This window comes from Scyliorhinus torazame, chromosome 2 (assembly GCF_047496885.1).
Source record: "Scyliorhinus torazame isolate Kashiwa2021f chromosome 2, sScyTor2.1, whole genome shotgun sequence".
In the NCBI taxonomy this organism is placed as follows: domain Eukaryota; kingdom Metazoa; phylum Chordata; class Chondrichthyes; order Carcharhiniformes; family Scyliorhinidae; genus Scyliorhinus; species Scyliorhinus torazame.
Genome location: NC_092708.1, coordinates 222,141,447 through 222,167,600, shown reverse-complemented (window position 1 = coordinate 222,167,600; position 26,154 = coordinate 222,141,447). Strand labels below are relative to the sequence as shown.

Here is a 26,154-nt window from a genome sequence, read left to right as displayed (position 1 = left end):
GACCCCCACACCCAGAGTCAACCTTCCCCAGACTGATGGACGGCATGGTGGCACAGTGGTTTAAACTGCTACCTCGCAGTGCCAGGGACCGGGGTTCAATTATGGCCTTGAGAGACACTCTGTGGAGTTTGTACTTTCTCCCCGTGTGTGCGTGGGTTTCCTCCGGGTGCTCCGGATTCCTCCCACAGTCCAAAGATGTGCAGGTTAGGTGGAATGGCCATGATCAATGCGTGGGATTGCGGGGATAGTACGGGGGAGTGAGCATTGGTAGAGTGCTCTTTCGGAGGGTCGGTGCAAGCTCGATGGTCCAACTGGCCTCCTTCTGCACCATATGGGTCCGATGGAACACCATCCCCTCACCACCACTCAGAGTACATCCACACCCAGACTGGCCCCCACACCCAGACAGACCCTTCCTCAGACTGCCCCGCACACCCAGACTGACCACCACACCCAGAGTGATGCCCACATCCAGACTGGCCCGCACATCCAGAGTGAGCCCCTCACCCAGAATCACCCCCACATCCAGATTGCCCCCCACACCCAGACTGGCCCCACACCCAGATTCACCCACACATCCAAGGTGACCCCCACACCCAGACTGGCCCCCACACCCAGGCTGGCCCCCACACCTGGACTGGCCCCCACACCCAGACTGACCCCCACACCCAGACTGACCCCCCCACACACACGCAGACTGACCCCCACACCTGGACTGGCCCCCATACCCAGACTGACCCCCACACCCAGACTGACCTCCACACCCAGACTGACCTCCACACCCAGACTGCCCCAGACTGACCTCCACGCCCAGACTGACCCCCACACCCAGACTGACCCCCACACCCAGACTGACCTCCACACCCAGACTGCCCCAGACTGACCTCCACGCCCAGACTGACCCCCACACCCAGACTGACCCCCACACCCAGACTGACCTCCACACGCAGAATGACCCAGACTGACCCCCACACCCAGACTGACCTCCACACCCAGACTGACCCCCACACCCAGACTGACTCCCACACCCAGACTGACCCCCACACCCAGACTGACCTCCACACCCAGACTGACCCCCACACCCAGACTGACACCCCCACACCCAGACTGACCCCCACACCCAGACTGACTCCCACACCCAGACTGACCCCCACACCCAGACTCACCCCCACACATTGACTGACCCCCACACCCAGAATGACCCCCACACCCAGACTGACCTCCACACACAGACTGACCCAGACAGACCCCCACACCCAGACTGACCCCCACACCCAGACTGATCCCCACACCCAGACTGATCCCCAAATCCAGACTGACCCCCACACCCGGACTGACCCCCACACCGAGACTGACCCCCACACCCAGACTGCCCCCACACACACACTGACCCCCACACCCGGACTGACCCTCACACCCGGACTGACCCCCACACCCAGACTGACCCCCACACCCAGACTGACCACCACACACCCAGACTGACCCCCACACCCGGACTGACCCCCACACCCAGACTGAGCTCCACATTGACTGCCCCCACACCCAGACTGACCCCCACACGCAGACTGACCCCCACACCCACACTCACCCAGACTGACCCCCACACCCGGACTGACCCCCACCCCTGGACTGACCCCCACACCCAGACTGACCTTCACACCCAGACTGACCCCCAAACCCAGACTGACCCCTACACCCAGACTGAGCCCCACACCCAGATTCACCCAGACTGACTCCCACACCCAGACTGACCCAGGATGACCGTCGCACCCAGACTGACCCCCACACCCAGAGTGACTCCACCTACCTTGTACGACTCCGGTTTAGAGCTGAATATTCAGCTCACTCGCTCCACATTCAAAATGACAACACACTGACATTTCCAAACCCCAAACATCAGAAACCACAACGCGATTTTCAAAGTTGAAAACTCTACAACACCTCCCCATTTGAGCCCACCGGAGCCCCATTTGAAACATTTCCTTTCAATCTCTTGAAAATTAATCATAGTCTCTCTGTCCCTCTGATTGAATCTGGTGTCTGGTTCTTTCCCACTCTCTTTCATTCTGTCTCTGACTCTCTCCCTCTGTCACCCTCACTCTCTCTGCCCGACTCTCTCTGACTTTCTCTCTCTCCATCTCCTTCTCTATCTCCCTCTGAATGTTTTTCTCTCTCTTCCTCTCTCTCTCTTTCTCACTCATTTTCCCTCTGTCTCTCACACACACTATCTCTCTCTCTGTCTTTCACTTTGTCTTTCTCCCTCACTCTATCTGTCACTCTACCTCTGTCACTCTATCACACACCCTCTCTCTGTCGTCCACTCTATCTCACTCTGTCTTTCACTCTCTCTCTGCCTCTCTATATCTCTGTCGTCCACTCTGTCTCTTTCTATCTCACTCTATCTGTCTTTCAATCTGCCTCTCTCTATCTCTCTGTCTTTCACTCTATCTCTGCCTTTCAATCTGCCTCCCTCTAACTTTCACTCTATCTCTGTCTCTATCTGTCTTTCACTGTCTCCCTCTAACTTTCACTCGATCTCTCTGTCTCCCTCTATCTCTCTCTGCCTCTCTCCGTCTTTCTCTCTGTCTCTCTCTCTGACTTCTCTCACTCTCTCTCTCCCGCTAACCGCGCCAACTTTATGCTCGGGTTACCTTCTGGTCCACGATGGAGCAGGCCATTTCGCGGACATGTGCGAGTGAGAAGCTGCAGTCCAGGATGACGGGCTCCCTGCTCAGGCCGATCTGGATGAGGAAGGGGATTCCGTGTGCGGACAGGCGCTCTGCTCCCGGGGACGGGGGGGAGCAGGGGCTGCCCGAGCCGATCACTGCAGCCGGGTTCATCAGGCTGACCGACTCCCCTCTCCCTCTGGACCTCAGCTCACACCCTGTCCGGCTGGTCACTCAGGCCGAAGATGGCGACCGGGGGGGGGGGGGGGGGGGGGGGGGCTCCTTTGGCTCAAGAGGGAAAACAGGAAGCGGCTGTGAGAGGAGCTGGAGTAAAGGCGAGTCCCGCTGCTCTGAGCCCAGTCCCGGGCACCAAACACTGCCTCTGCCTCTGCCTCCCCCAGGCACTCCCACAGGTCGGAGTGAACCTTCCCCCTTTTCACTTTACTGTGTCTCTTTCCACTTAACTCTGTACATCTCCGTCTGTATCCCAGTGTCTCTCTTTTTGTCTGTCTCTGTCTCTCTCACTGTGTCAGTTTCTCCCCTAGTGTCTAGCTCTGTGTCTAAGTCTATGTATCTCTCTGTGTCTACCTCTCTCTTGTCTACCTCTGTGTTTCTCTCTGTCTGAATCTATCTGTATGTGTGTGTCTCTCTCTCTCTCTGTCTGTCCCTGTGTCTAAGTCTATGTGTCTACCTCTCTCTTGTCTGCTTTTGTGTCTGTCTGTCTGTCTCTCTCCGTCTCTGTCTGGATCTAGCTGTATGTGTGTGTCTCTGTCAATCTCTATGTATCTATCTGTGTCTAAGTCTGTGTCTCTCTGTGTGTCTAGCTCTCTCTCTCTATCTCTGTGCCTGTCTGTATCTCTGTGTGTCTCTCTATTTATCTCTATCTCTGTGTCCCAGTGTTTCTCTCTATGTCTCTATCTCTTCCAATGAATATTTGGATCTCTACCTGTCTCTCTAAACATGTCTTTCGCTATCATCTTGTTTCAATCTTTGTCACACTAACTGTCTTTTTTATGTGATGCTCAGTGTCTCACTCCGATTCCTTAATGTCTTTCTTCACTCCTTCTCACAGCTGTCAGAGTAATGGACTCTGGACAGCCCCGTGTGGGAGATACTGTCACTTGGAGATCTCTGCCCTCACAGCCTGCCCTGGAAAAGGACAGCATTGGAAGCAGGAGCTACCCCCCTTAATTATTGCCTTTGCAGTTTGTCGATATTAGCATTGCAAAAGCAGGGGGCAGGATTGAGAGTGGGGGCTGGGGGGTAGGATAAGGCTATAATCATCTGTTCTATATCCATCCCATCAAACTGTCATTCTGAGGCGAATGTCAAACACGGTTCCACCCCTTCCACTTTAACTTAGAACAAATGTTATCTTAATTACTATTCTTATAAATACTCCCAAAGATTGTATTATAAAACAGTCCCCACACTCCTGAAGTACTTCTCCATTCAGCACAGCTTTGAAAAGTTTGCTGCAACTTTACTCTCCTTCATGAATTCTAGCTCAAAGTGTGATCTGTGTTTGAAAATAAGTTTCATTCTTGGATTGGATTGGACTGGATTTGTTTATTGTCATGTGTACCGAGGTACAGTGAAAAGTATTTTTCTGCGAGCAGCTCAACAGATCATTAAATACATGGGAAGAAAAGGGAATAAAAGAAAATACATAATAGGGCAACACAACATATACAATGTAACTACATAAGCACTGGCATCGGATGAAGCATACAGGGTGTAGTGTTAATGAGGTCAGTCCATAAGAGGGTCATTTAGGAGTCTGGTGACAGTGGGGAAGAAGCTGTTTTTGAGTCTGTTCATGCGTGTTCTCAGACTTCTGTATCTCCTGCCCGATGGAAGAAGTTGGAAGAGTGAGTAAGCCGGGTGGTAGGTTTGGGAATTGGTGTGTATGTGTGTGTGTGTCACTGTGTCTCTCCAGACTTGTGTATCTATCTGAGTGTGTTTATAATTGTGTGTGTACCTGTATTTGTTATGTCTCTCTGTATTTGTGTGTGTGTGTCTATGTGTATCTGCATTTGTGTGTGCCTGTCTGGATTTGTGTCTACCAGTGTGTCTCTATGTGTGTGTGAGTTTCTCTGTATTTGTGTGTGTGTGAGAGAGAGAAAGTCTATATTTTTGGGGTGTGCCTGTGCATATCTGTGGGTGTCTGTGCGTGTCTGTATTTTTGTGTATGTGTGCGTATATTTGTGTGTATGTCTGTATTTATGCATGTCTGTCTGTATTTGAGTGTTTGTCCCTTTGTATATGTCTGTATTTGTGTGTGTGTCTGTATTTGAGTGTGGTATGCTTCTCTGTATTGGTGTGTGTGCCTTTATTTCTATGTGTCTGTATTTATGTGTCTTAGTGTTTTTCCGTATTTGTGTGCGTCCCTGTATACGTGTGTTTGTGTATCTGTATTTGTGTGTGTCTTTCTGCATTGATTTGTGTGTGTTTGTGTACATTAGTGTGTGTGCCTGTATTTGTGTTCATGAATTGGTATGTGTTTGTATGTTTGCGTCTGTCTGTACAGGTGTGTGTGTCTGTCTACATTTGTGGATGTGTCTATTGGTGTGTGTGTATGTCTGCTGTTTGTGTCTATGCCTCGTGTGTGTGTATGCCTTGTGTGTGTGTGTCTGTTGTGATTCGTGTATGTGTCTGTTGTGATGTGTGTGTATGTCTGTTTGTATGTCTGTTGTGTGTGTATGTGATGTGCCATCAATGAACAAAAAACGTAGTGAACGTAACTGAGGCTTTAATAAACTAAACAGAAAGCCTCCTGGCCTCGGATCCCGAACTGAGGCAGCGGCGGAGATTAGCCACCTTTATACCGAGCCCGAGGGGAGGCAGAGCCAGCAGGCAGTGGTTTACCACATTACATGTAATACAGTGGCAGTTTACCACAATACACATATTATATACTACAGTGGTTCGGAGCCAGCAGGGACAAGCCCAGGCATGTAACAATACAACAGTACAATACAATACAGTGGTTTACCACATTCACCCCCTGTTCAAAAAAAGAGTCCAGCAGGGGTGAAGTGGACTTAAAGATCAAGTCTGTCGGGGGCCTTGACTTTCCGCCGTGATCGCCTCAGTCCCGGCTGTGGTGTGGGCACTGGTGTCGTGACCTGCGCGTCCGAAAGCGTGTTGTCCTCTTCTTCACCCAGTAGTTGAGTCGGTGGAGGGGAGGGCGGTGTGTGGGCAGGGGTGGTGGTGATGGCCACCGGTGGGCCTGCGGGTGCCAAACCTTGAAGTAGCTGGGTAGTGGTGGAGGGAGACGGTGTAGGATCGGGGGTGGTGGTGATGGCCGCTGGGGAAACTGTAGGTGCCAAATCCCGGAGGGAGACTGTGTCCTGTCGCCCGTCATGATGTGCCACGAAGGGATATTGTGGATTGGCATGGAGGAGCATGACCTTCTTGACGAGGGGATCTGATTTATGACTCCTCTCATGCTTCCGGAGGAAGACGGGCCCTGGGACTGTCAGCCAGACGGGAGCGAGACCCCGGAGGTGGACTTCCTGGGGAAGGCAAACATACGTTTGTGAGGGGTCTCGTTGGTGGCAGTGCACAGGAGCAACCGGATGGAGTGGAGCGCATTGGAGAGGACCTCCTGCCAGCGGGAGACTGGGAGACTTCTAGACCGTAGGGCCAGGAGGACGGCCTTCTAGACCATTGCATTCTCCCTCTCCACCTGTCCGTTGCCCCGGGGATTGTAGCTGGTGGTCCTGCTGGAGGCGATGCCCTGGCTGAACAGGAACTGACGCAACTCGTCGCTCATGAAGGAGGAACCCCGATCGTTATGGATGTAGGTGGGGAAACCGAACAAGGTAAAAATACTGTGCAGGGCCTTGATGACAGTGGCAGAGGTCATGTCAGGGCATGGGATGGCAAAGGGGAATCTTGCATATTCGTCAATAATGTTGAGGAAGTACACGTTACGGTCAGTGGAGGGGAGGGCCCTTAGAAATCGATGCTGAGGCGCTCAAAGGGGCGGGAGGCCTTTACCAGGTGCGCTCTGTCTGGCCGATAGAAGTGCAATTTGCACTCCGCGCAGATCTGGCAGTCCCTGGTCACGGTCCTGACCTCCTCGATGGAGTAAGGCAGGTTGCGAGCCTTGATAAAGTGAAAGAAACGGGTGGCCCCCGGGTGACAGAGGTCATTTTGGAGGGCCCGGAGTCGGTCTACTTGTGCGCTGGCACATGTACCGTGGGATAGGGCATCTGGGTGCACATTGAGCTTCCCAGGTCAATACAAGATATCGTAGTTGTAGGTGGAGAGCTCGATCCTCCACCTCAGAATCTTGTCGTTCTTGATCTTGCCCCACTGTGTATTGATAAACATGAAGGCAACCGACCGTTGGTCAGTGAGGAGAGTGAATCGCCTGTCGGCCAGGTAATGCCTCCAATGTCGCACAGCTTCTACGATGGCTTGGGTTTCCTTTTCGACGGAGGAGTGTTGAATTTCAGAGGCATGGAGGGTACAGGAGACAAAAGCCACGGGCCTGCCCGCCTGGTTGAGGGTAGCGACCAGAACAAAGTCCGACGCATCGCTCTCCACCTGCAACGGAATGGACTTGTCCACAGCGTGCATCGCGGCTTTGGCAATATCCGCATAATTGGGGACACACTGGGCATAGTAAGAGAAGAACCCCAGGCATCTCTTCAGGGCCTTGGGACAGTGGGGGAGGGGGAGCTCCAGGAGGGGGCGCATGCGGGTGGGGTCGGGCCCTAGGACTCTGTTTTCCACAATGTAGCCAAGGATGGCTAGGCGGGTTGTGCGGAAAATACATTTTTCCTTATTAGAGGTGAGATTCAGGAGTTTAGAGGTGTGGAGGAAGTGCCGGTGGTTTTCGTCATGGTCTTGCTGGTCATGGCCGCAGATGGTGACATTATCTAAGTACGGGAATGTGGCCTGCAGTCCGTACTGGTCAACCATTTGGTCCATTTCTCGTTGGAAGACCGAGACCCCATTGGTGACGCCGAAGGGAACCCTGAGGAAGTGGTAGAGGCGGCCATCTGCCTCGAAGGCAGTGTATTGGCGGTCCTCCGGGCGGATAGGGAGCTGGTGGTACGCGAACGTCAAGTCAACTGTGGAGAAGACTCGATACTGCGCAATCTGGTTGACCATGTCAGATATGTGGGGGAGGGGGTACGCATCGAGCTGCGTGTACCGGTTGATGGTCTGACTGTAGTCGATGACCACCCTCTCATAGTAGTCGCTGGACCTCTGAGCTGACAAAGGCCCTGTCCCGGGCACTATATCGTCTGCTCCTAGTAGCGACGGGCTTACAGTCCGGGGTGAGGTTAGCGAAGAGCGAGGGTGGGGTGACCTTAAGGGTCACGAGGCTACAGACGGTGAGGGGGGGCAGGGATCCACCGAAATTTAAAGTAAGGCTTTGGAGGTGGCACTGGAAGTCGAGCCCCAGTAATAGGGCAGCGCAGAGATGAGGAAGGTTGTAGAGTTTAAAGTTAGTGTACTCTACGCCTTGTACAGTAAGGGTCGCGACACAGTACCCCCGGATTTCTACTGAATGTGATCCGGAAGCCAGGGAGATTTTCTGGGTCGCGGGTAAAATTGGGAGGGAGCAGCGCCTTACCGTATCTGGGTGAATGAAGCTGTCTGTGCTCCCGGAGTCGAAAAGGCAGGCCGTCTCGTGCCCGTTGATCCGGACGGTCATCGTAGATTTTGTGAGGCGATGAGGCCGGGACTGGTCGAGCGTGATGGAGGCGAGTTTCAGAAGGTGATGGGTAGGCCGGTCGGAGGTAGCGGTGGCCAGCGTACGACGGGGTGAGCAGGGCTCCCGGGAGGCTGCGGAGTGGTTCCCAGATGGCGGCCCTAATGGGTCGTGCGTGGTGGGTGGAGTACAAGATGGCGACAAAGATGGTGGCCCCCATGGGTCGCACGTGGTGGGTGGAGTACAAGATGGCGTCAAAGATGGTGGCCCCCATGTGTCGCACGTGGCGGGTGGCGCGGCAGCTGGGGGCGGCCTCGACAGGCAGCAGGCAGCACTGCTGGGCCTAGGAGTTTTAGGGAGAGATCGGGCCTGGCAGGCTTTCGCAAAGTGGCCCTTCCTCCCACACCCATTGCAAGTCGCGTTCCATGCAGGGCAGCATTGTCTGGGATGCTTACCCTGGCCGCAAAAGTAGCACTGCGGGCTTCCGGCGTTGGCCGCACTCGAGTCGGATGGTGGAGGCGCCCACGAGGTCCACGAGGGTGGCGCGTGGTCGGAGGTGTAGGCCTCCATGTTCTGGAAGGCCACCTCCAGCGAGTGTGAGAGCTGCACTGCCTCTGGGATGCCGAGTGTACCCCCTTCTAGCAATCGCTGGCGGATGTAGTTCGATTTCATGCCTGCGACATAGGCAGCTCTGATCGACAGCTCCGCGTGTTGGACAGCTGATACCGCCTGGCAAGCACAGTTCCGTCTGAGTACCCGCAAGGCACGCAGGAATTCTGCTAGTGATTCCCCAGGGCGTTGTCGTCTCCTGGCAAGAAGGTGCCTAGCATACACCTCGTTTACCAACTTTACATATTGTCCCTTTCGCAGCATTATCGCCTCCGTATACGAGGGGGCGTCCCTGATGAGAAGGAAAACTTGCCGGCTCACCCGTGCGTTGAGGATCTGCTTCTTTTGGAGGTCGGTGAAGTCTTCGGTCGAGGATCCGAGGTACGCTTCGAAGCAGCTTAGCCAGTGCTCGAATGTTGCAGTGGTGTCGGCTGCCTGTGGGTCCAACTCCAGGCGATCAGACTTGAGCGATGAATTCATCTTAGATGTTTAGTTTATTAAATTGATGTGCCATCAATGAACACAAAACAAGTAGTGAACGTAACTGAGCCTTTAATAAACTAAACAGAAAGCCTCCTGGCCTCGGATCCCGAACTGAGGCAGCGGCGGAGACTAGCCACCTTTATACCGAGCCCGAGGGGAGGCGGAGCCAGCAGGCAGTGGTTTACCACATTACATATAATACAGTGGCAGTTTACCACAACACACATATTATATACTACAGTGGTTCAGAGCCAGCAGGGACAAGCCCAGGCATGTAACAGTACAACAGTACAATACAATACAGTGGTTTACCACAGTATGTCTATTGCGGTGCATGTTGTATTGTGTGTGTCTGTTGTGTGTGTATGTCTTTGTGTGTGTCTCTTGTGTGTGTATGTCTGCTGTGTGTGTGTGTGTGTGTGTGTATGTCTGTTGTGTGTGTGTATGTCTGATGTGTGTGTGTATGTCTTTTGTGGTGTGTGTGTGCATATGGGCGTGGTTACCCCAGCTCTGAGCCACTTGTTTCACAAAGCTGAGTCTCTCCCGTTACTCCTGTCTTCGGCAGCCCTGGGGAAAGGAATGGTTTTCCATCCCCTAAGTCATAACCCCTAGTTCACACTTCCACCTGGACAAGCCTTGAAACAAATTCCAATCGAATTTTGGTGGCAGCAAATACTTTTGATTGGCGGTTGTGCTCAATATGACCGGACCTTGGTGAAAACAAAACCACTCTTGCGATGGATTTCGAATCGTGCTTCGCTGATATTACCAAATAAACTCTGTTTCCCGTATGCATAAGCTTGCAGTTTGTCTGTCATCAATCTAATTTTAATAATGAGTGCAATCATAAATGTACCTCACCTTCCTGCCCATGTAAATAACAGAAATCTGCCAGAATAAAGGTTGTGCCTCCTGTCAATTGTGAAAATTACAAATGGTAATTTCATCGCAAGCTTTTAGGCTTCCTATATGTAGCAATTTTTACACTAGGAGATATCTCGATGTACAAATTCATTGCAAATCCGTTTGGTCACTGGGTCTGGGGGCGTGTCCCCTGGTTTCTGAAATCCGCGCAGAAGGAATCGCTGACCCTCCAGTCTCTGAGAAAACACGGGTTTGAACCTGCTGGATGAATTGGGCGCTAGTCTACGTTTTAAAGATTCTGAACTCGTTCCAGCCAAAATCTTATCCACTTAAAATTGGACAGGGGTGGTGGTGATGGCCACCGGTGGGCCTGCGGGTGCCAAACCTTGAAGTAGCTGGGTAGTGGTGGAGGGAGACGGTGTAGGGTCGGGGGTGGTGGTGATGGTCGCTGGGGAACCTGCAGGTGCCAAATCCCGGAGGGAGACTGTGTCCTGCCGCCCGTCATGATGTGCCATGTAGGCATATTGTGGGTTGGCATGGAGGAGCAGGACCTTCTCGACGAGGGGATCTGATTTATGGTTCCTCGCATGCTTCCAGAGGAGGACGGGCCCTGGTACTGTCAGCCAGGACAGGAGCGAGACCCCGGAGGTGGACTTCCTGGGGAAGGCAAACATACGTTTGTGAGGGGTCTCATTGGTGGCAGTGCACAGGAGCGACCGGATGGAGTGGAGCGCATCGGGAAGGACCTCCTGCCAGCGGGAGACTGGGAGACTTCTAGACCGCAGGGCCAGGAGTACGGCCTGCCAGACCATCGCGTTCTCCCTCTCCACCTGTCCGTTGCCCCGGGGATTGTAGCTGGTCGTCCTGCTGGAGGCGATGCCCTTGCTGAGCAGGAACTGACGCAACTCGTCGCTCATGAAGGAGGAACCCCGATCGCAATGGATGTAGGTGGGGAAACCGATCAAGGTGAAGAGACTGTGCAGGGCCTTGATGACAGTGGCAGGGGTCATGTCAGGGCATGGGATGGCAAAGGGGAATCTTGCGTATTCGTCAATAATGTTGAGGAAGTACACGTTACGGTCAGTGGAGAGGAGGGCCCTTAGAAATCGATGCTGAGGCGCTCAAAGGAGCGAGAGGCCTTTACAAGGTTCTCTCTGTCTGGCCGATAGAAGTGCGGTTTGCACTCCGCGCAGATCTGGCAGTCCCTGGTTACAGTCCTGACCTCCTCGATGGAGTAAGGCAGGTTGCGAACCTTGATAAAGTGAGAAAAACGGGTGGCCCCCGGGTGACAGAGGTCATTTTGGAGGGCCCGGAGTCGGTCTACTTGTGCGCTGGCACATGTACCGCGGGATAGGGCATCTGGGTGCGCATTGAGCTTCCCAGGTCGATACAAGATATCGTAGTTGTAGGTGGAGAGCTCGATCCTCCACCTCAGAATCTTGTCGTTCTTGATTTTGCCCCACTGTGTATTGTTAAACACGAAGGCAACCGACCGTTGGTCAGTGAGGAGAGTGAATCGCCTGCCGGCCAGCTAATGCCTCCAATGTCGCACAGCTTCTACGATGGCTTGGGTTTCCTTTTCGACGGAGGAGTGTTGAATTTCGGAGGCATGGAGGGTACGGGAGACAAAAGCCACGGGCCTGCCCGCCTGGTTGAGGGTAGCGGCCAGAACAAAGTCCGACGCATCGCTCTCCACCTGGAATGGAATGGACTCGTCTACTGCGTGCATCGTGGCTTTGGCAATATCTGCCTTGATGCGGTTGAAGGCCAGGCGGGCCTCAGTCGTCAGGGGACAAATGGTGGATTTAATAATTAGACTGGCCTTGTCCGCATAATTGGGGACCCACTGGGCATAATAGGAGAATAAACCCAGGCATCTCTTCAGGGCCTCGGGGCAGTGAGGAAGGGGGAGTTCCAGGAGGGGGTGCATGCGGCCGGGATCGGGCCCTAGGACTCCGTTTTCCACAATGTAGCCAAGGATGGCTAGGCGGGTTGTGCGGAAAATGCATTTTTCCTTATTAGAGGTGAGATTCAGGAGTTTAGAGGTGTGGGGGAAGTGCCGGAGGTTTTCGTCATGGTCCTGCTGGTCATGGCCGCAGCTGGTGACATTATCTAAGTACGGGAATGTGGCCCGCAGCCCGTACTGGTCAACCATTCGGTCCATTTCTCGTTGGAAAACCGAGACCCCATTGGTGACGCCGAAGGGAACCCTGAGGAAGTGATAGAGGCGGCCATCTGCCTCGAAGGCAGTGTATTGGCGGTCCTCCGGGCGGATAGGGAGCTGGTGGTACGCGAACGTCAAGTCAACTGTGGAGAAGTCTCGATACTGCGCAATCTGGTTGACCATGTCAGATATGCGGGGGAGGGGGTACGCATCGAGCTGCGTGTATCGGTTGATGGTCTGACTGTAGTCGATGACCACCCGGTGCTTCTCCCCAGTCTTGACGACCACCACTTGGGCTCTCCAGGGGCTGTTACCAGCCTCAATGATCCCCTCTTGTAGTAGTCGCTGGATCTCTGAGCTGATAAAGGCCCTGTCCCGGGCACTGTATCGTCTGCTCCTAGTAGCGACAGGCTTACAGTCCGGGGTGAGGTTAGCGAAGAGCGAGGGTGGGGCGACCTTAAGGATTGCGATGCTACAGATGGTGAGGGGGGGCAGGGGTCCACCGAACTTTAAAGTAAGGCTTTGGAGGTGGTACTGGAAGTCGAGCCCCAGTAATAGGGCAGCGCAAAGATGAGGAAGGACGTAGAGTTTAAAGTTAGTGCACTCTACGCCTTGTACAGTAAGGGTCACGACACAGTACCCCCGGATTTCTACTGCGTGGGATCTGGAAGTCAGGGATACTTTCTGGGTCGCGGGTAAGATTGGAAGGGAGCAGCGCCTTACCGTATCTGGGTGAATGAAGCTGTCTGTGCTCCTGGAGTCGAAAAGGCAGGCTGTCTCGTGCCCGTTGATCCGGAAGATCATCGTAGATTTTGTGAGACGATGAGGCCGGGACTGGTCGAGCGTGATGGAGGCGGGTTTCAGAAGGCGATGGGTAGGCCGGTCGGAGGTAGCGGCGGCCAGCGTACAACCGGGTGAGCAGGGCTCCCGGGAGGCTGCGGAGTGGTCCCCAGATGGCGGCCCTTATGGGTCGTGCGTGGTGGGTGGAGTACAAGATGGCGTCAAAGATGGTGGCCCCCATGGGTCGCACGTGGTGGGCAAAATCGAAGATGGCGGCAAAGATGGCAGCATCCACGGGTCGACATGGCGGGTGGCGCGGCAGCTGGGGGCAGCCTCAACAGGCAGCAGGCAGCCAAAATCTTATCCACTTAAAATTGTTCGAGATACATTTCTCGTTCCCTTTACATGTAACCAGCCCTCTTCCCCGGTAATACAAATGAATCCCATGTTAATGTGTTTATTTCCGTCATCCTTTTCGTTTTGCTATTCCAGACAGAAAGCTCTCTGCCCAGGTCAAACCGACCATCCGCCTGTCTGCGCCTTGGCCTGGTTCATATAACTGGCTGAGGGTATTGATGAAGACCCCGCCTTCTTAACCTTGCCTCTTGCCTGAGGTGTGGTCATCCTCGGATTAAATCACCACCAATCAGCTCTCCCCCTCAAAGGGGAAAGTAGCCTTTGGTCATCTGGGACTGCAGCAACTTAAATCCCTCAGATCTCTGTGATCTGGGTTACATCTATCTCATTCTGTCTTATTGAACTATAGATGAGATGGACCCAGATTCAATTCTCCAATTATGTTGAGGTGGTTGGTTTTATCCTCACATATCAGTTCAGAGTACTCCAACTGATCTCAGCATCTGGACTGAGGAGAGGATAATCAGGCAAGCTAGCGATTGGTTCGCCAATGGCTGCTGCTGGAAAGGGTGCTTATGGTTGCTGTGATGAGAGTTGTATACTTTTGAGATTATGTTTCTGTGTAAGAAAACTGATGTGAGAGACCAAGGTTAATTGAACACGGGAAGGTTACTAGAGACAGGTTGCCTGTGAGGTCTAAGAGATTAAAGTTTAAAGATGTTCGGGCGGATTCTCCATTCCCAAGACTACTTGTTAACGCCGGAGCAGGACTCGTGGACATCTATGACAGCAACACCTGGACTGATTCAACAACCATTAAGGGTCTTGCGCTGACGCCACGTGGAACACAATCGATTCCAATGGGAAACGGTGCAGGATTCGCGAATGACACTCAGGAGGCTGACAAGCTGCAGCTATATATACACACTGCACTCCCCACACACACCATCCCAGCCAACAAGATGGCAGCGAGGAGAGCAGCACCCCGTTTTGTGGATACCAAGCTCGAGACTCTGCTGAACATCACGGAGACTAGGCAGGCGATCCTGCTCTGTACCCTGGCCTGGGCAGGAGGCTGCCAGCCATCTCCATTCGCCGTGCCACAGAGGCTGTCAGCACCGTCAGCAACACTATCCGGATTGGCCAGCAGTGCCAGAAGAAACTGCACAACCTCCTCAGGATGGGTAGACAGCACTGTGTCCCTGGCATCAACCCCATCCCATACACCAGTTACCGCCCCCCCACCCAGAGGGCGGCCGAACCCCCACCTTGCACCACATGCCAGCCACCGTGGCCAGGTGCCATGGCTACTGAAGCGACCAGCTGTCCACCCCCTGGGCTGCATGTGTCGGTCTGTCTAACACTGTGTTTTCAGTCTCCACCCCCACCCCCAGATGAAGGCAGCCCATAACCGCTGGGAGCAGGAGGAGACTGGAGGGGGACTGCCGGACCTGTGGCCCCTCACCACAGCAAAGCAATGCACCCTGGACATGGCCTGCGGGCCCAAGGAAAAGACAGTCGACGGGACGGAGGTCAGCATCGGGCGAGGAAGTTAGACCCCGCTGAGTTGCGGTTCCCATGCCACGTGTGGCAACCACCTCCCCAACACCACCCTCACCCCCACACCACACTCACACCACCCCCACACCGCTGCTCCACCACCACCACCACCACCACCACCATAAGAACTAGGAGCAGGAGTGGGCCATCAATGAGATCATGGCTGATCTTTTTGTGGACTCAGCTCCACTTTCTCGCCCGAACACGATTACCCTTTATTCCTTTACTGTTCAGAAATCTATCTAGCTTTACCTTAAGAACATTCAACAAGGTAGCCTCAACTGCTTCACTGGGCAGGGGAATTCCACAGATTTACAACCCTTTGGGTGAAGAAGTTCCTCCTCAACTCAGTCCTAAATTTGCTCCCTCTTTTTGGGGGCTATGCCCCCTAGTTCTAGTTTCACCCACCAGTGGAAACAACCTCCCTGCTTCTATCCTATCTATTCCCTTCATAATTTTATATGTTTCTATAAGATCCCCCCTCATTCTCCTAAATTCCAATGAATATAGTCCCAGTCTACATAATCTCTCCTCATAAACCAATCCTCTCATTTCTGGAATTAGCCTAGTGAATCTTCCCTGCACCCACTCCTGTGCCAGTACATCCTTTCTCAAGTAAGGTGATCAAAACTGTACACAGTACTCCAGGTGTGGCCTCACCAGCATCCTATACAGCTGCAACATTACCTCCCGTTTTTAAACTCCATCCCTCTAGCAATGAAGAACAAAATTCCATTTACCTTCTTAATTATCTGCTGCACCTGCAAGCCAAGTTTCTGCGATTCATGCACAAAGACACCCAGGTCCCTCTGCACAACAACATGCTGCAATTTTTACCATTTCAATAATTGTCCATTTTGCTGTTATTTCTATCAAAATGGATGACCTCACATTTACCAACATTGTACTCCATCTGCCAGAACCTTGTCCACTCACTTAAACTATCTCTGTCCCTCTGCAGACTTTCAGTATTCTCTGCAGACTTGGTTCTATTACTCAGTTTAGCATCATCTGCGAACTTTGACACATTACACTTGGTCCCCAACTCCAAATTATCTATGTAAATGTAAACTATTGTGGTCCCAACACTGATCCCCGAGGCACGCCACTAACCACTGATCACCAACCAGGAAAACACTCATTTATCCTTACTCTTTGCTTTCTGTTACTTAACCATAAGATCATAAGATGTAGGAGCAGAATTAGGCCACTCAGCGCATTGAGTCTGCTCTGCCATTCTGTCACAGCTGATTTTTTTTTCAATCCTCTCTCCATGCTAATACATTAGCCGTAACGCTGTGCACCTTTATGTTATGCAGCAGCCTTTGGTGCAGCATCTAATAATAATAATAATCTTTATTATTGTCAAAAGTAGGCTTACATTAATACTGCAATGAAGTTACTGTGAAAATCCCCTGGTCGCCACATTCCGACGCCTGTTCGGGTACACAGAGGAAGAATTCAGAATGTCCAGTTCACGTGACAAGCCCGTCTTTCGGGACTTGTGGGAGGAAACTGGAGCACCCGGAGGAAACTCACGCAGTCACGGTGAGAACGTGCAGACTCCACACAGACAGTGACCCAAGCCGGGAATCGAACCCTGCTGTGATGCATCATGTTAGAATGGGTACAGGGGACAGTTTCGCGATAAGGGCTTGGGCACAAATATGTATGTATGATGTCACATTAATCACCTTTGCACAATGTTACAACCTGCCTCAGTGCTCTGTCAGAAGGGAGTGAGGGGTGGGCTGGTCCGGGCTGGCCGCAGAGGTGACGCGGGGGACGCGGCGGGGTGGGGGGGGGGTATGGAATGGACGGACGTTGGGGTGGGCTTGGCTCAGGGACCACAGTTCAGCCAGCGCTCATTGCTCCGGCGTCCCAGCAATCCCCCCACTGTCCCAATGTCCGCCACCCCAGGGGTTCGGAGGAACCGACGTGTGATGAAATGGCCAGCTCGCATGCAGGGATCACTCAGGTGGATGGTGGAAAGTGCTACCGTCAGCAGGAGTCAGATGTTATCAAATGATGCGGAGAACCAGAGCTCATTGCAGAGCGGGTTGTCAACATACTCCATCCCATGGACCATACCCGCTGTTACTGACATCCCAGGGCCCGCACCCTGTAGAATGGCAGCTACGTGTCAGAGGGGGTTGCAGGCAGAGGGTTGGCCGGGGTGTGGAGGGAGTGGGGTGAGGGTGGGAAGTGGTGTCCATGCCCTTGGCCAGTTCCCTCCCCACCCCAGTCGGTGAACCTGGAGGCAGTCAGAATGTCCCGTGCGCGCCGGCCCCTGGTGCACATGTTGTGCAGCCTCCCATGCCTGTCCGGGCTCCATGCCCTGCCATCCTCGCCCTCCCCTGTATTCTCCTCATTGGATGAGGCTTGGCGTTCATCCTCCTCCAGCATGTCGCCCCACTGCTGCGTGATGTTGTGGGGGATGCAGCAGACCACCACGATGCGAACGGCCCTCCCAGCGCCATACAGGAGGGCCCCTACAGAGCGGTCCAGGCACCTGAACCGCACCTTCAGGATGCCGAAGCTGGAGCTGAAGGCATCGTGCACACTGCCTGGGTATCGGGCACAGAAGTGCTTGACGTGCAGCTCATGGTCACACACCAACTGCACGTTCATCGAGTGGAACCCCTTTCAGTTTGTGAAGAGTGGCCTGTCATTTACAGGTGCTCGGAGGGGGACATGCATCCCGTTGATCACCCCCTGGACCCAGGGCATCTCCCCCATTCCCCAGCAGTGCCAGGTGCACCATGATCTGGTAGATATGTCGCACTGTCCCCGGAGCCTTCAATGGCCTGCCCAGTCCGGCAGGTCCTCGAATGACAGGCACTGTCAGTACATGCGAGGCCTCATTGTGTGCCTCCTTTGCCCGTTCTCCTCCTCGGCCTGTTGGGCGGCCGGCTCTCCATCCGCAGCCGCTGTCTCCTGTTCCGCTGGGGCACGCTCCACTGCTGCAACTTCCTCCTCCTTGGCAGCTCCAGCTCATCCAGCCGCAGTGCGGCGACTAGCAGGAAGGCCACCATTGCTGGTTGTATTCAAATATCCATTGTCTGCAGGGGGCAAAAGGCCGACATGCGAGCATGGTGTGAACGACTGTGCACAACCAGGTCCGCCAGGCTACACGGAGGTCGTGGTTGGCACTGCGGACACTGCCCCATCATGTACCCCCCCATCCCCGCACCCATGGCCCTGTTGGCTGGTGCTGCCCATGGCAGAGGTACGCTCTGCATCCCCCTTCTGACGCCTCTCTCTCTCTCTCGAGGGGCAACCGTGGGCGTTGCCTTTGGATGGGCCACGTGATATCGCTCCAACAGGTCGCAGCCAGTTGGGGCGGTGGTATAGCAGAGGATGAGGTGTTGTGGTGATGGGGTGGGGCACCCATATTGCCAGTGTCTCTCTAGACCATATGGGTGCCCCTACTAGGGTCCAACATGAGTGATCAGTCAGATGCGCAGCAAGATGGACGCCTTGCAGGTCGCGGCAATGGCGGTCCATGCCTGGACACCGCCCCAGTCGCGTGGAGAATCACGGAGGCGCCCACCATGATTTCGGTGTCAAAACCAATTCACCGCCCAATTGCCATTCCCGATTCCCGGCGCCAGTTTGGGCATTTTGCATGAGAGGTTATGTTGAGTTTGAGTTATAAGTAAATAAGTTGTATTTGAAACTTGCATTGTGAGATAAGTCGAGAAATTGTTTTTTCCGCTCTTGAATTCCAAAGGGGAGTACAGAGGTGACAAGGAACATTTGTATCTTAGAGGAGTTCCAAGAGTAAACAGGGAAATGTATATTAAATTTTATTGACCCAAAAGTAGAGGCAAAACAGAAAACATGAAATGTTTTTATATTTGGAGAAGTTGAGTTCAAATAACTGTTTCAGGACAATCGAACTTAAGATGGAAGGGGAAAGATATTTCAGGAAAAGGGGGCGGGATTCTCCACTCCCATACCGAAGTGGCTGCGTCGTCGTGGGGGCCCGTCAACCGGCGCGACGCGATTCCCACCCCCGCCGAATATCCGGTGCCAGAGACTTCGGCAACTGGCGGGGGCGGGATTCACGCCAGCCCCCGGCGATTCTCCGACCCCCCAGTTTGTTTCTGAACTGCCTTTTGGAATTCTGCATCAGAGTGCAAGTGTGTGAGAAATTATTGTATTAAATTGACTTGGGTAATATTTAATTCAGTTTTTATGTTTAAAATCTATAAGGGGGTTGTTGCCAAGAAGATAGTTTACTTGTGTACTTTTGACCAAGCAGGTTTTTTGGTGGTTTGTTCTGTAAAGTTGTTTTGACTGTGTAACTTTCACCTTGTCTGTATAAGGTTTTTTTTCCTTTTATAGATTTTTTCATTAAAAAAATTCTAAAAGTGTTACTGGAGTCCTATGCTCTTGAGGTCAGTAGCTTTTCCTCCTTGTTTTTATAATAATTTAATAGGTTTATGATCAATGATATAGACTTCACTCTGGAGTCTGGCTTGCTCAGAAATAATATTAGCTGTGGTCGTAATAGTGTTAGGATGAAGAAAAGTTGACTGAAACACCGTCTGGGCCCAGTGTCACAGATGTCAATTTGATTCACTCGATGTGATATCAAGAAATGGTTGAAAGCGCTGGCTACTGCAAAGGCTATGGTCCCTGACAATATTCCAGTATTAGCACTGAAGACCCGTGCTCCAGAACTTGCTACACGCCCAGCCAAGCTATCCCAATGCAGCCATATCACTGGCATCTACCCGGTAATTGCCCAAAAAAGCAGGACAAATCCAAACTGGCCAATTACTGCCCATCTGTCTACTCTCAATCATCAGTAAAGTGATGAAAGTGGCCATCAACAATGCTATCAAGTAGCACTTGCTTAGCAACACACTGCTCACTGAAGACTTGTGCTCCAGAATTTGCTGCACTTCTAGCCAAGCAGTTCCAGTACAGCTACAAAACTGGCATCTACCCGGCAATGTGGAAAATTGCCCAGGTGTGTCTTGTACACAAGAAACAGGACAAATCCAACTCAGTCAATTACCGGCCTATCAGTCTACTCTCCATCATCAGAAAAATGATGGAAGGAGTCATCAACAGTGCTATCAAGCAGTACTTATTCGGCAATAACATGCTCATGCACGCTCAGTTTGGGTTCCCCCAGGGTCACTCAGCTTCTCACCTCATTCCAGCCTTGGCTCAAACATGGACAAAAGAACTGAATACCAGAGGTGAGGTGAGAGTGACTGCCTTGAACATCAAGGCTGCATTTCGCCAAGTGTGCCACCCAGGAGCCCTAGAAAAAACTGGAGACAATGGGAATCAAGGGGGAAACTCTCCGCTGGTTAGAGTCATACCTGGCACAAAGGAAGATGTATGTGGTGAAGGTCAATCATCTCAGCTCCAAGACATCACTGCAGGTGTTCCTCAGAGTAGTGTCCTCAGCCCAACTATCTTCAGCTGCTTCAACAATGACCTTCCTTCCATGATAAGGTCAGATGCGGGGATGTTTGCTGATGATTGCACCATGTTCAGCACTATTCACAACTCCTCAGATACTGAAGCAGTTCATATCCAAATGCAACAAGACCTAGACAATATCCAGGCTTGGGTTGACAAGTGGCAAGTTAAATTCACGCCACACAAGTGCCAGGTCATGACCATCTCCTACAATACAGAATCTAACCATCACTCCTTGACATTCAATGGTATAACGATCACTGAATTCCCCACTCTTATGATCCTGGGGGTTACCATTGACTTAACTGAATTGCCATATAAATACTGTAGCTACAGGAGCAGACCAGAGGCTAGGAATTCCATGCCGCATAACTCATCTCCTGACTCCTCAATGCCTGTCCACCATCTACAAGGCACAAGTCAGGAGTGTGAGGGGCAACCTGCTACCCTGGGGGCGACATGCGGCCCATCTGGGTTCTGAGTGCATCCCACAAGACATTTTGTTGACTGTTGCTCACATGCAGGGTTGCCACATTCCACTAATTTTGGTCTGTGTAGTTTTTTTCCTTACCGGTATGACTTAAAATGATTTGCATGTAAAGCAAAGACAAGTGAAGTGAGGTGCGTGCTGATTTCATACAACATTGACTGTCAGAGCCATGCACTCCCTCTGCATCCGAAGTGTAAATATTTCTTTTGATTTTATCATTTGAAGTCAATAACAGTTCTATTAATATATAAATGATTAAACTTTTTCTGTAAGTCGGTATGAAATATTCGACATGTATTAAATGTATTTAATCTTATGCATGGTGTCATGATTAGTTACCAAGCCTGATTTCAATCTTGCAGCCCATTGAGATAAAGGAGGGCCACTTATGCGGCCCGCCCACTAGCCTCGGTTGTCAATCCCTGATCTAGAAGGACAAGAGCAGCAGATACATCACCGTTGCTGGGTCAAAATCCTGGAACTTCCTTCCTAACAGCACTGTAGGTGTACCTACACCACATGAACTGTAGCAATTCAGGAAGGCAGCTCACCATTACCTTCTCAAGGGCAATTAGGGATGGGCAGTAATGACAGTGAAGCCCATTCAGTTGAAAGAAACATTGGATTGGAACTTGGGTCTCCTGTTGTGTCTAACAACCTGACATTATTATTACAATAATAACTTGACCATTGGAACCTGCATCATATCTCACTAGTCATAAATGTTGCAGAGCCGCATGTATTACAGGTGTATTAAATTCAAATGGAGGTAGACTTTCTGGATTGGCACTGACAGTGCAGAGTTTCATGCAACCTGTAATGACTTAGGCCAGGCCTTTGAGATTGGCCAATTAGAATATGAGTTCCCTGATTAGTGGCCCAATCAGGGAAGCCCTTTCTCTGTGGATAACAGGGAGTGTCAGATCCTCTGCATCCCCAGTGTAGACAGCAGACTGAATGCACCTGGTTGTTGGGCTGTTGGTTTTGTAAATAAAAGGAATTCTGATGAAGGGACGTCTGCCTCCGTGAACTTATTACACAACCCAAGTGCACAATAGGAATCCAGACCAAAGAACGGACGCACAGATCAACTGACCCTCATCCACTGCATTCACAAATAGTGAAATAATCAGTGGCTATGCCAATGCACTGCTTTCATAGGCACATAGGAGTTACGAAACAAGAGAAGACCAGGTTCCGTCTAACTTGCCTTCTATCATCCTGTTAATTGTACAATACAATGATAATGGAGTTAAGGACAAATCCTAAGAATCAAACTCCATTAATTTGTCTATATCAGATCCAGAAATGAGAGGATGAGCACGCAGGTGGTGAAGAGCTGTGGGAATCAGAAATCCATAGTCACCATTCCCTTCACAAACATGCAACCCTTACCATATGTTATGCCTCAAATTACTTCCAAACTCAATTGCAAAATGTCATTTACTGAATGAAATATGTCTCATTTTAATTTTCACATATGGCCCTCTCTTGGGTATGAAAAAAATTCCTGGACCTGAATATGATTGCTTTGTAACACTATTTGTTTAATATCTCCGCCATTTCCCCTTCACTATTCTAATTTCTCCTGTCTTTAATTGTTATAGTCAGGAGAGAGACAGACAAACTGCACTGATCTCCTGTCCATAAGCAAAAAGCGTTTTGAATTAGTTTTTAAAAATAGTCTGTGGCAGGTTTTCCCTCTCCCTCGGTTCTTGTGATCCAATTTACTGATGATCCACAGCAAACTCTAGTTAGGATTAACTCTGGGGGTAGTTTATTTCTGCATTCAAAACCTATAGGAGGAGTGTTCGTAACACCCCACTCCAAATGCACACACACAGAATAAAGGGGAATAGAGAAAAAGAGTTTTGCAAAACAAGAATCATTGAAATGAATATTAGTTAATTTGATTTCCAGAGTCCAAGGTCAGAGTCCAATGAAGAATTCTTTCACTTAGGCATGCGAGTTCATATGGCTGAAGACTGTGGTTTGCTTTCCAGGTGGTGCTGATGGCAATATGAAGTAGGTACGCAGGGACTGGATCAGTTCTGTAGGCGATGGTACAAAGCCGTCCAGTGGAGACTGGTTTTGAAGTACAGGCTGCGGTTCTGCCTGGAGGGCCCTGCTGGTTCGCCAGTTAGTTGTTAAAATTAACAGTGACTATTTCTCAGTTCTGAAAGGCATATAGAGAGTTTAAAATGGACACTTGAGTCTTGTGACCTTCCTTCTCCACAACAACTTCAAAAGGAATGTCTACCAGGGGCGAGATTCTCCAACTCCACGCTGGGTCGGAGAATCACCGGGGGCTGGCGTGAATCCTGCCCCCGCCGGTTGCAGAATTCTCTGGCACCGGATATTCGTCAGGGGCGGGAATCGCGCCGCGCCAGTTGGCGGGCCCCCCCTTCCCGTGATTCTTCGGTCCGCGCATGCACCGCCCGGAGATGTCATTTCCGCGCCAGCTGGCGGGGCACCAAAGGCCTTTTCCGCCAGCTGGCGGGGCGGAAATTCGTCCGGCGCCGACCTAGCCCCTTAAGGTTGGGGCTCGGCCCCCAAAGATGCGGAGCATTCCGCACCTTTGGGGCGGCGCGATGCCCGACTGATTTGCGCCGTTTTGGGCGCCAGTCGGCGGACATCGCGCCGTTTCCGGAGAATTTCGCCCCTAGTGTCTGGAGTTGGCTTTGATTTGAAGACTGATAATGTCCCAGTTATTTGTGGTTTGGTGTTTGGGAAACCATTGTCTAGGCAGACCCACTGGACGGAATTCTCTCCCCCCACGCTGGGTGGGAGAATCGCCCGGGCACCACCCGAGTCCCGCCACGCCGCCCCGACGCCCGCAGGCGATTCCCCCCCCCCCCCCAAAACCGGCGCGGCGGGAATCACGGCTGGCCGCTGGGAGAATCGCCGCTTGCCGTTTGTAACGGGTGAGTGGCGATTCACCGGCCTGGATGGGCCGAGCGGCCTGCCCAACACGACAGGTTCCTGCCGGCGCCGTCCACACCTGGTCGCTGCCGGCGGGAACATCGTGGGAACGCTGGGGGGGCGGCCTGTAGGGAGGGGAGGGGGGTTCCTCTGCCGGGGGGGGGGGCCTCAAAAGGTGTCTGGCCCACGATCGGTGCCCACCGATCGGCGGGCCGGCCTCTCTGAAGGAGGACCTCCTTTCCTCCGCCGTCCCGCAAGATCCATCCAACATCTTCTTGCGGGGCGGCCGCGGGGAGGACGGCAACCGCGCATGCACAGATGACGTCATTTACACGGCGCCGGTCGCGTCATTTACGCGGCGCCAAGGTCTGGCACGCGGAAATGACGCGGCACCGCTCCTAGTCCCCCCGAGGGCGGGAGAATAGGGGGCTGGGAGCGGCCTCCGACGCCGGAGTGAAACACTCCGGTTTTCACTCCGGCATCGGGACTTAGTCTCCCAATGGGAGAATTGTGCCCACTGACTCCGCTAGCAAGGTTAGCTTATCAAATGCAATGGACATCCTGGTGGTTCCCTTTAAAATCGGTCTGAACAGTCCCAGGTATGATATGAATCTATTAGCAACTCTGTAAGCATAATGGGTGAGATTCTCCACTCCAGCGCCGGTTGGGAGAATCGCCTGGGCCGCCAAAATTTCCCGGGACGCCGGTCCGACCCCCTCCCGCGAGGTGTATTGGACACGCTAAATTGCCCCTTAATTGGAAAAATAATAATTGGGTATTCTAAATTGATTAAAAAAATCTTCAGATGGTAACACCAAGGTAATTACAGGCTCTCATTTTGAAGTGCAGAGTTGAAAGTAAAGGGGTCACGATGCTCCACGTGATGTTAGCCCCCCATGCAGGTAATTGTTCCAGCAGGATGCTCACTCCAGCTCGTCATCGTCCTCCTGAAATCGTGTGGTTATGAGACCCTCTCATGCACGTCTGCCTCATCTGGCCTGTACCATCTCTTTATTTACAGCATTGGCTGCTCAAACGCATTGCTGTCATCCCTTTCGAGGTCATCCTCATCAGGGGATACTTGCAACTCCTCTATCTTGTCATTAGGCAAGTAGTCGCCCCTATGCAGAGCCAGGTTGTGTAACACGCAGCAAGCCACAATAATCTGTGACACCCTCTGGGGAATGTACTAGAGTGCTCCACCAGATCTGCCCAGGAAGTGGAATCAAATCTTCAACACCCCTGTGGTGCGCTCGACCAAAGTCCATGTAGTGGCGTAAATCTTGTTGTGTCTTAACTCTGCAGGAGTCTGAGGCTGCCGCATGTATGTCAACCACATCCTTTACAGGCACTCTTTGCTCCTGAGGAGCCAGCCGTGGATCCTGGGCAGTCCCTTGAAGATATCTGGGATCTACTCAAGAGTCGGGGACGCTTCCTGGATATCTGCCGCAAACCCGCAGGATTTGTTTGTTATGGTCACAATGCTCTGACATCCTGGTGTGCTTGATCCCCGTCGAAGTTGATGTAATTGTGGGCCTTGGCAAAGAGGGTGTCTGTGACCTCATGTATACATTTATGTGTGGATGCTTGATGGACTCCGCAGAGGTCCCCAGTGGAACCCTGGAAGGAGCCAGTGGCAAAGACGTTGAGTGCGGCTGTAACTTTCATCGTCACTGGCAATCGATGTCCACAGAGCTCATCTGGCATCAATTTGTGGAGAATTTGGCAGATGTGTATTGCCGGTTCCCTGGGCATACAGCATCCTTGCTGACACTGGTTCTTAGTCATCTGGTTCTCAGTGTCACGAGGCATCCATCCACAACGTTTCTGTTTCCCTGAGCCTCTGCATCTGAAGGGAGCACTGCTGGGTTTTGGTCTTCAGGGTTGTGCTCCTCCCTTTGCTGAGCCAGCCTCTTCCTTTGCAATCTTCTCCCCCTTCTCTCACTCCTGTCTGCAATAATGTAGGCAGCAATGAACACAGGCTCCATCTTAATGGGTGGCATGGTAGCACAATGGTTAGCACTGTTGCTTCACAACGCCAGGGCCGATTCCCAGCTTGGGTCACTGTCTGTGCGGACTCTGCATGTTCTCCCTGTGTCTGCGTGGGCTTCTTCCGGGTGCTCTGGTTTCCTCCCACAAG

General features: G+C 52.2%; 1 protein-coding gene across 1 annotated transcript in view; it reads right to left on the bottom strand.

The window, feature by feature from the left end:
- prkd1 (protein kinase D1) overlaps positions 1-2,932 on the bottom strand; it is a 575,159-nt gene extending 572,227 nt beyond the window's left edge. Inside the window, exon 1 of the mRNA XM_072484262.1 lies at positions 2,652-2,932. Coding sequence (XP_072340363.1) covers positions 2,652-2,840 — 189 coding nt within the window. The 5' untranslated portion in view covers positions 2,841-2,932. The remainder of the gene's footprint in view (positions 1-2,651) is intronic.
- Between the last annotated feature and the right edge of the window lie 23,222 nt (positions 2,933-26,154).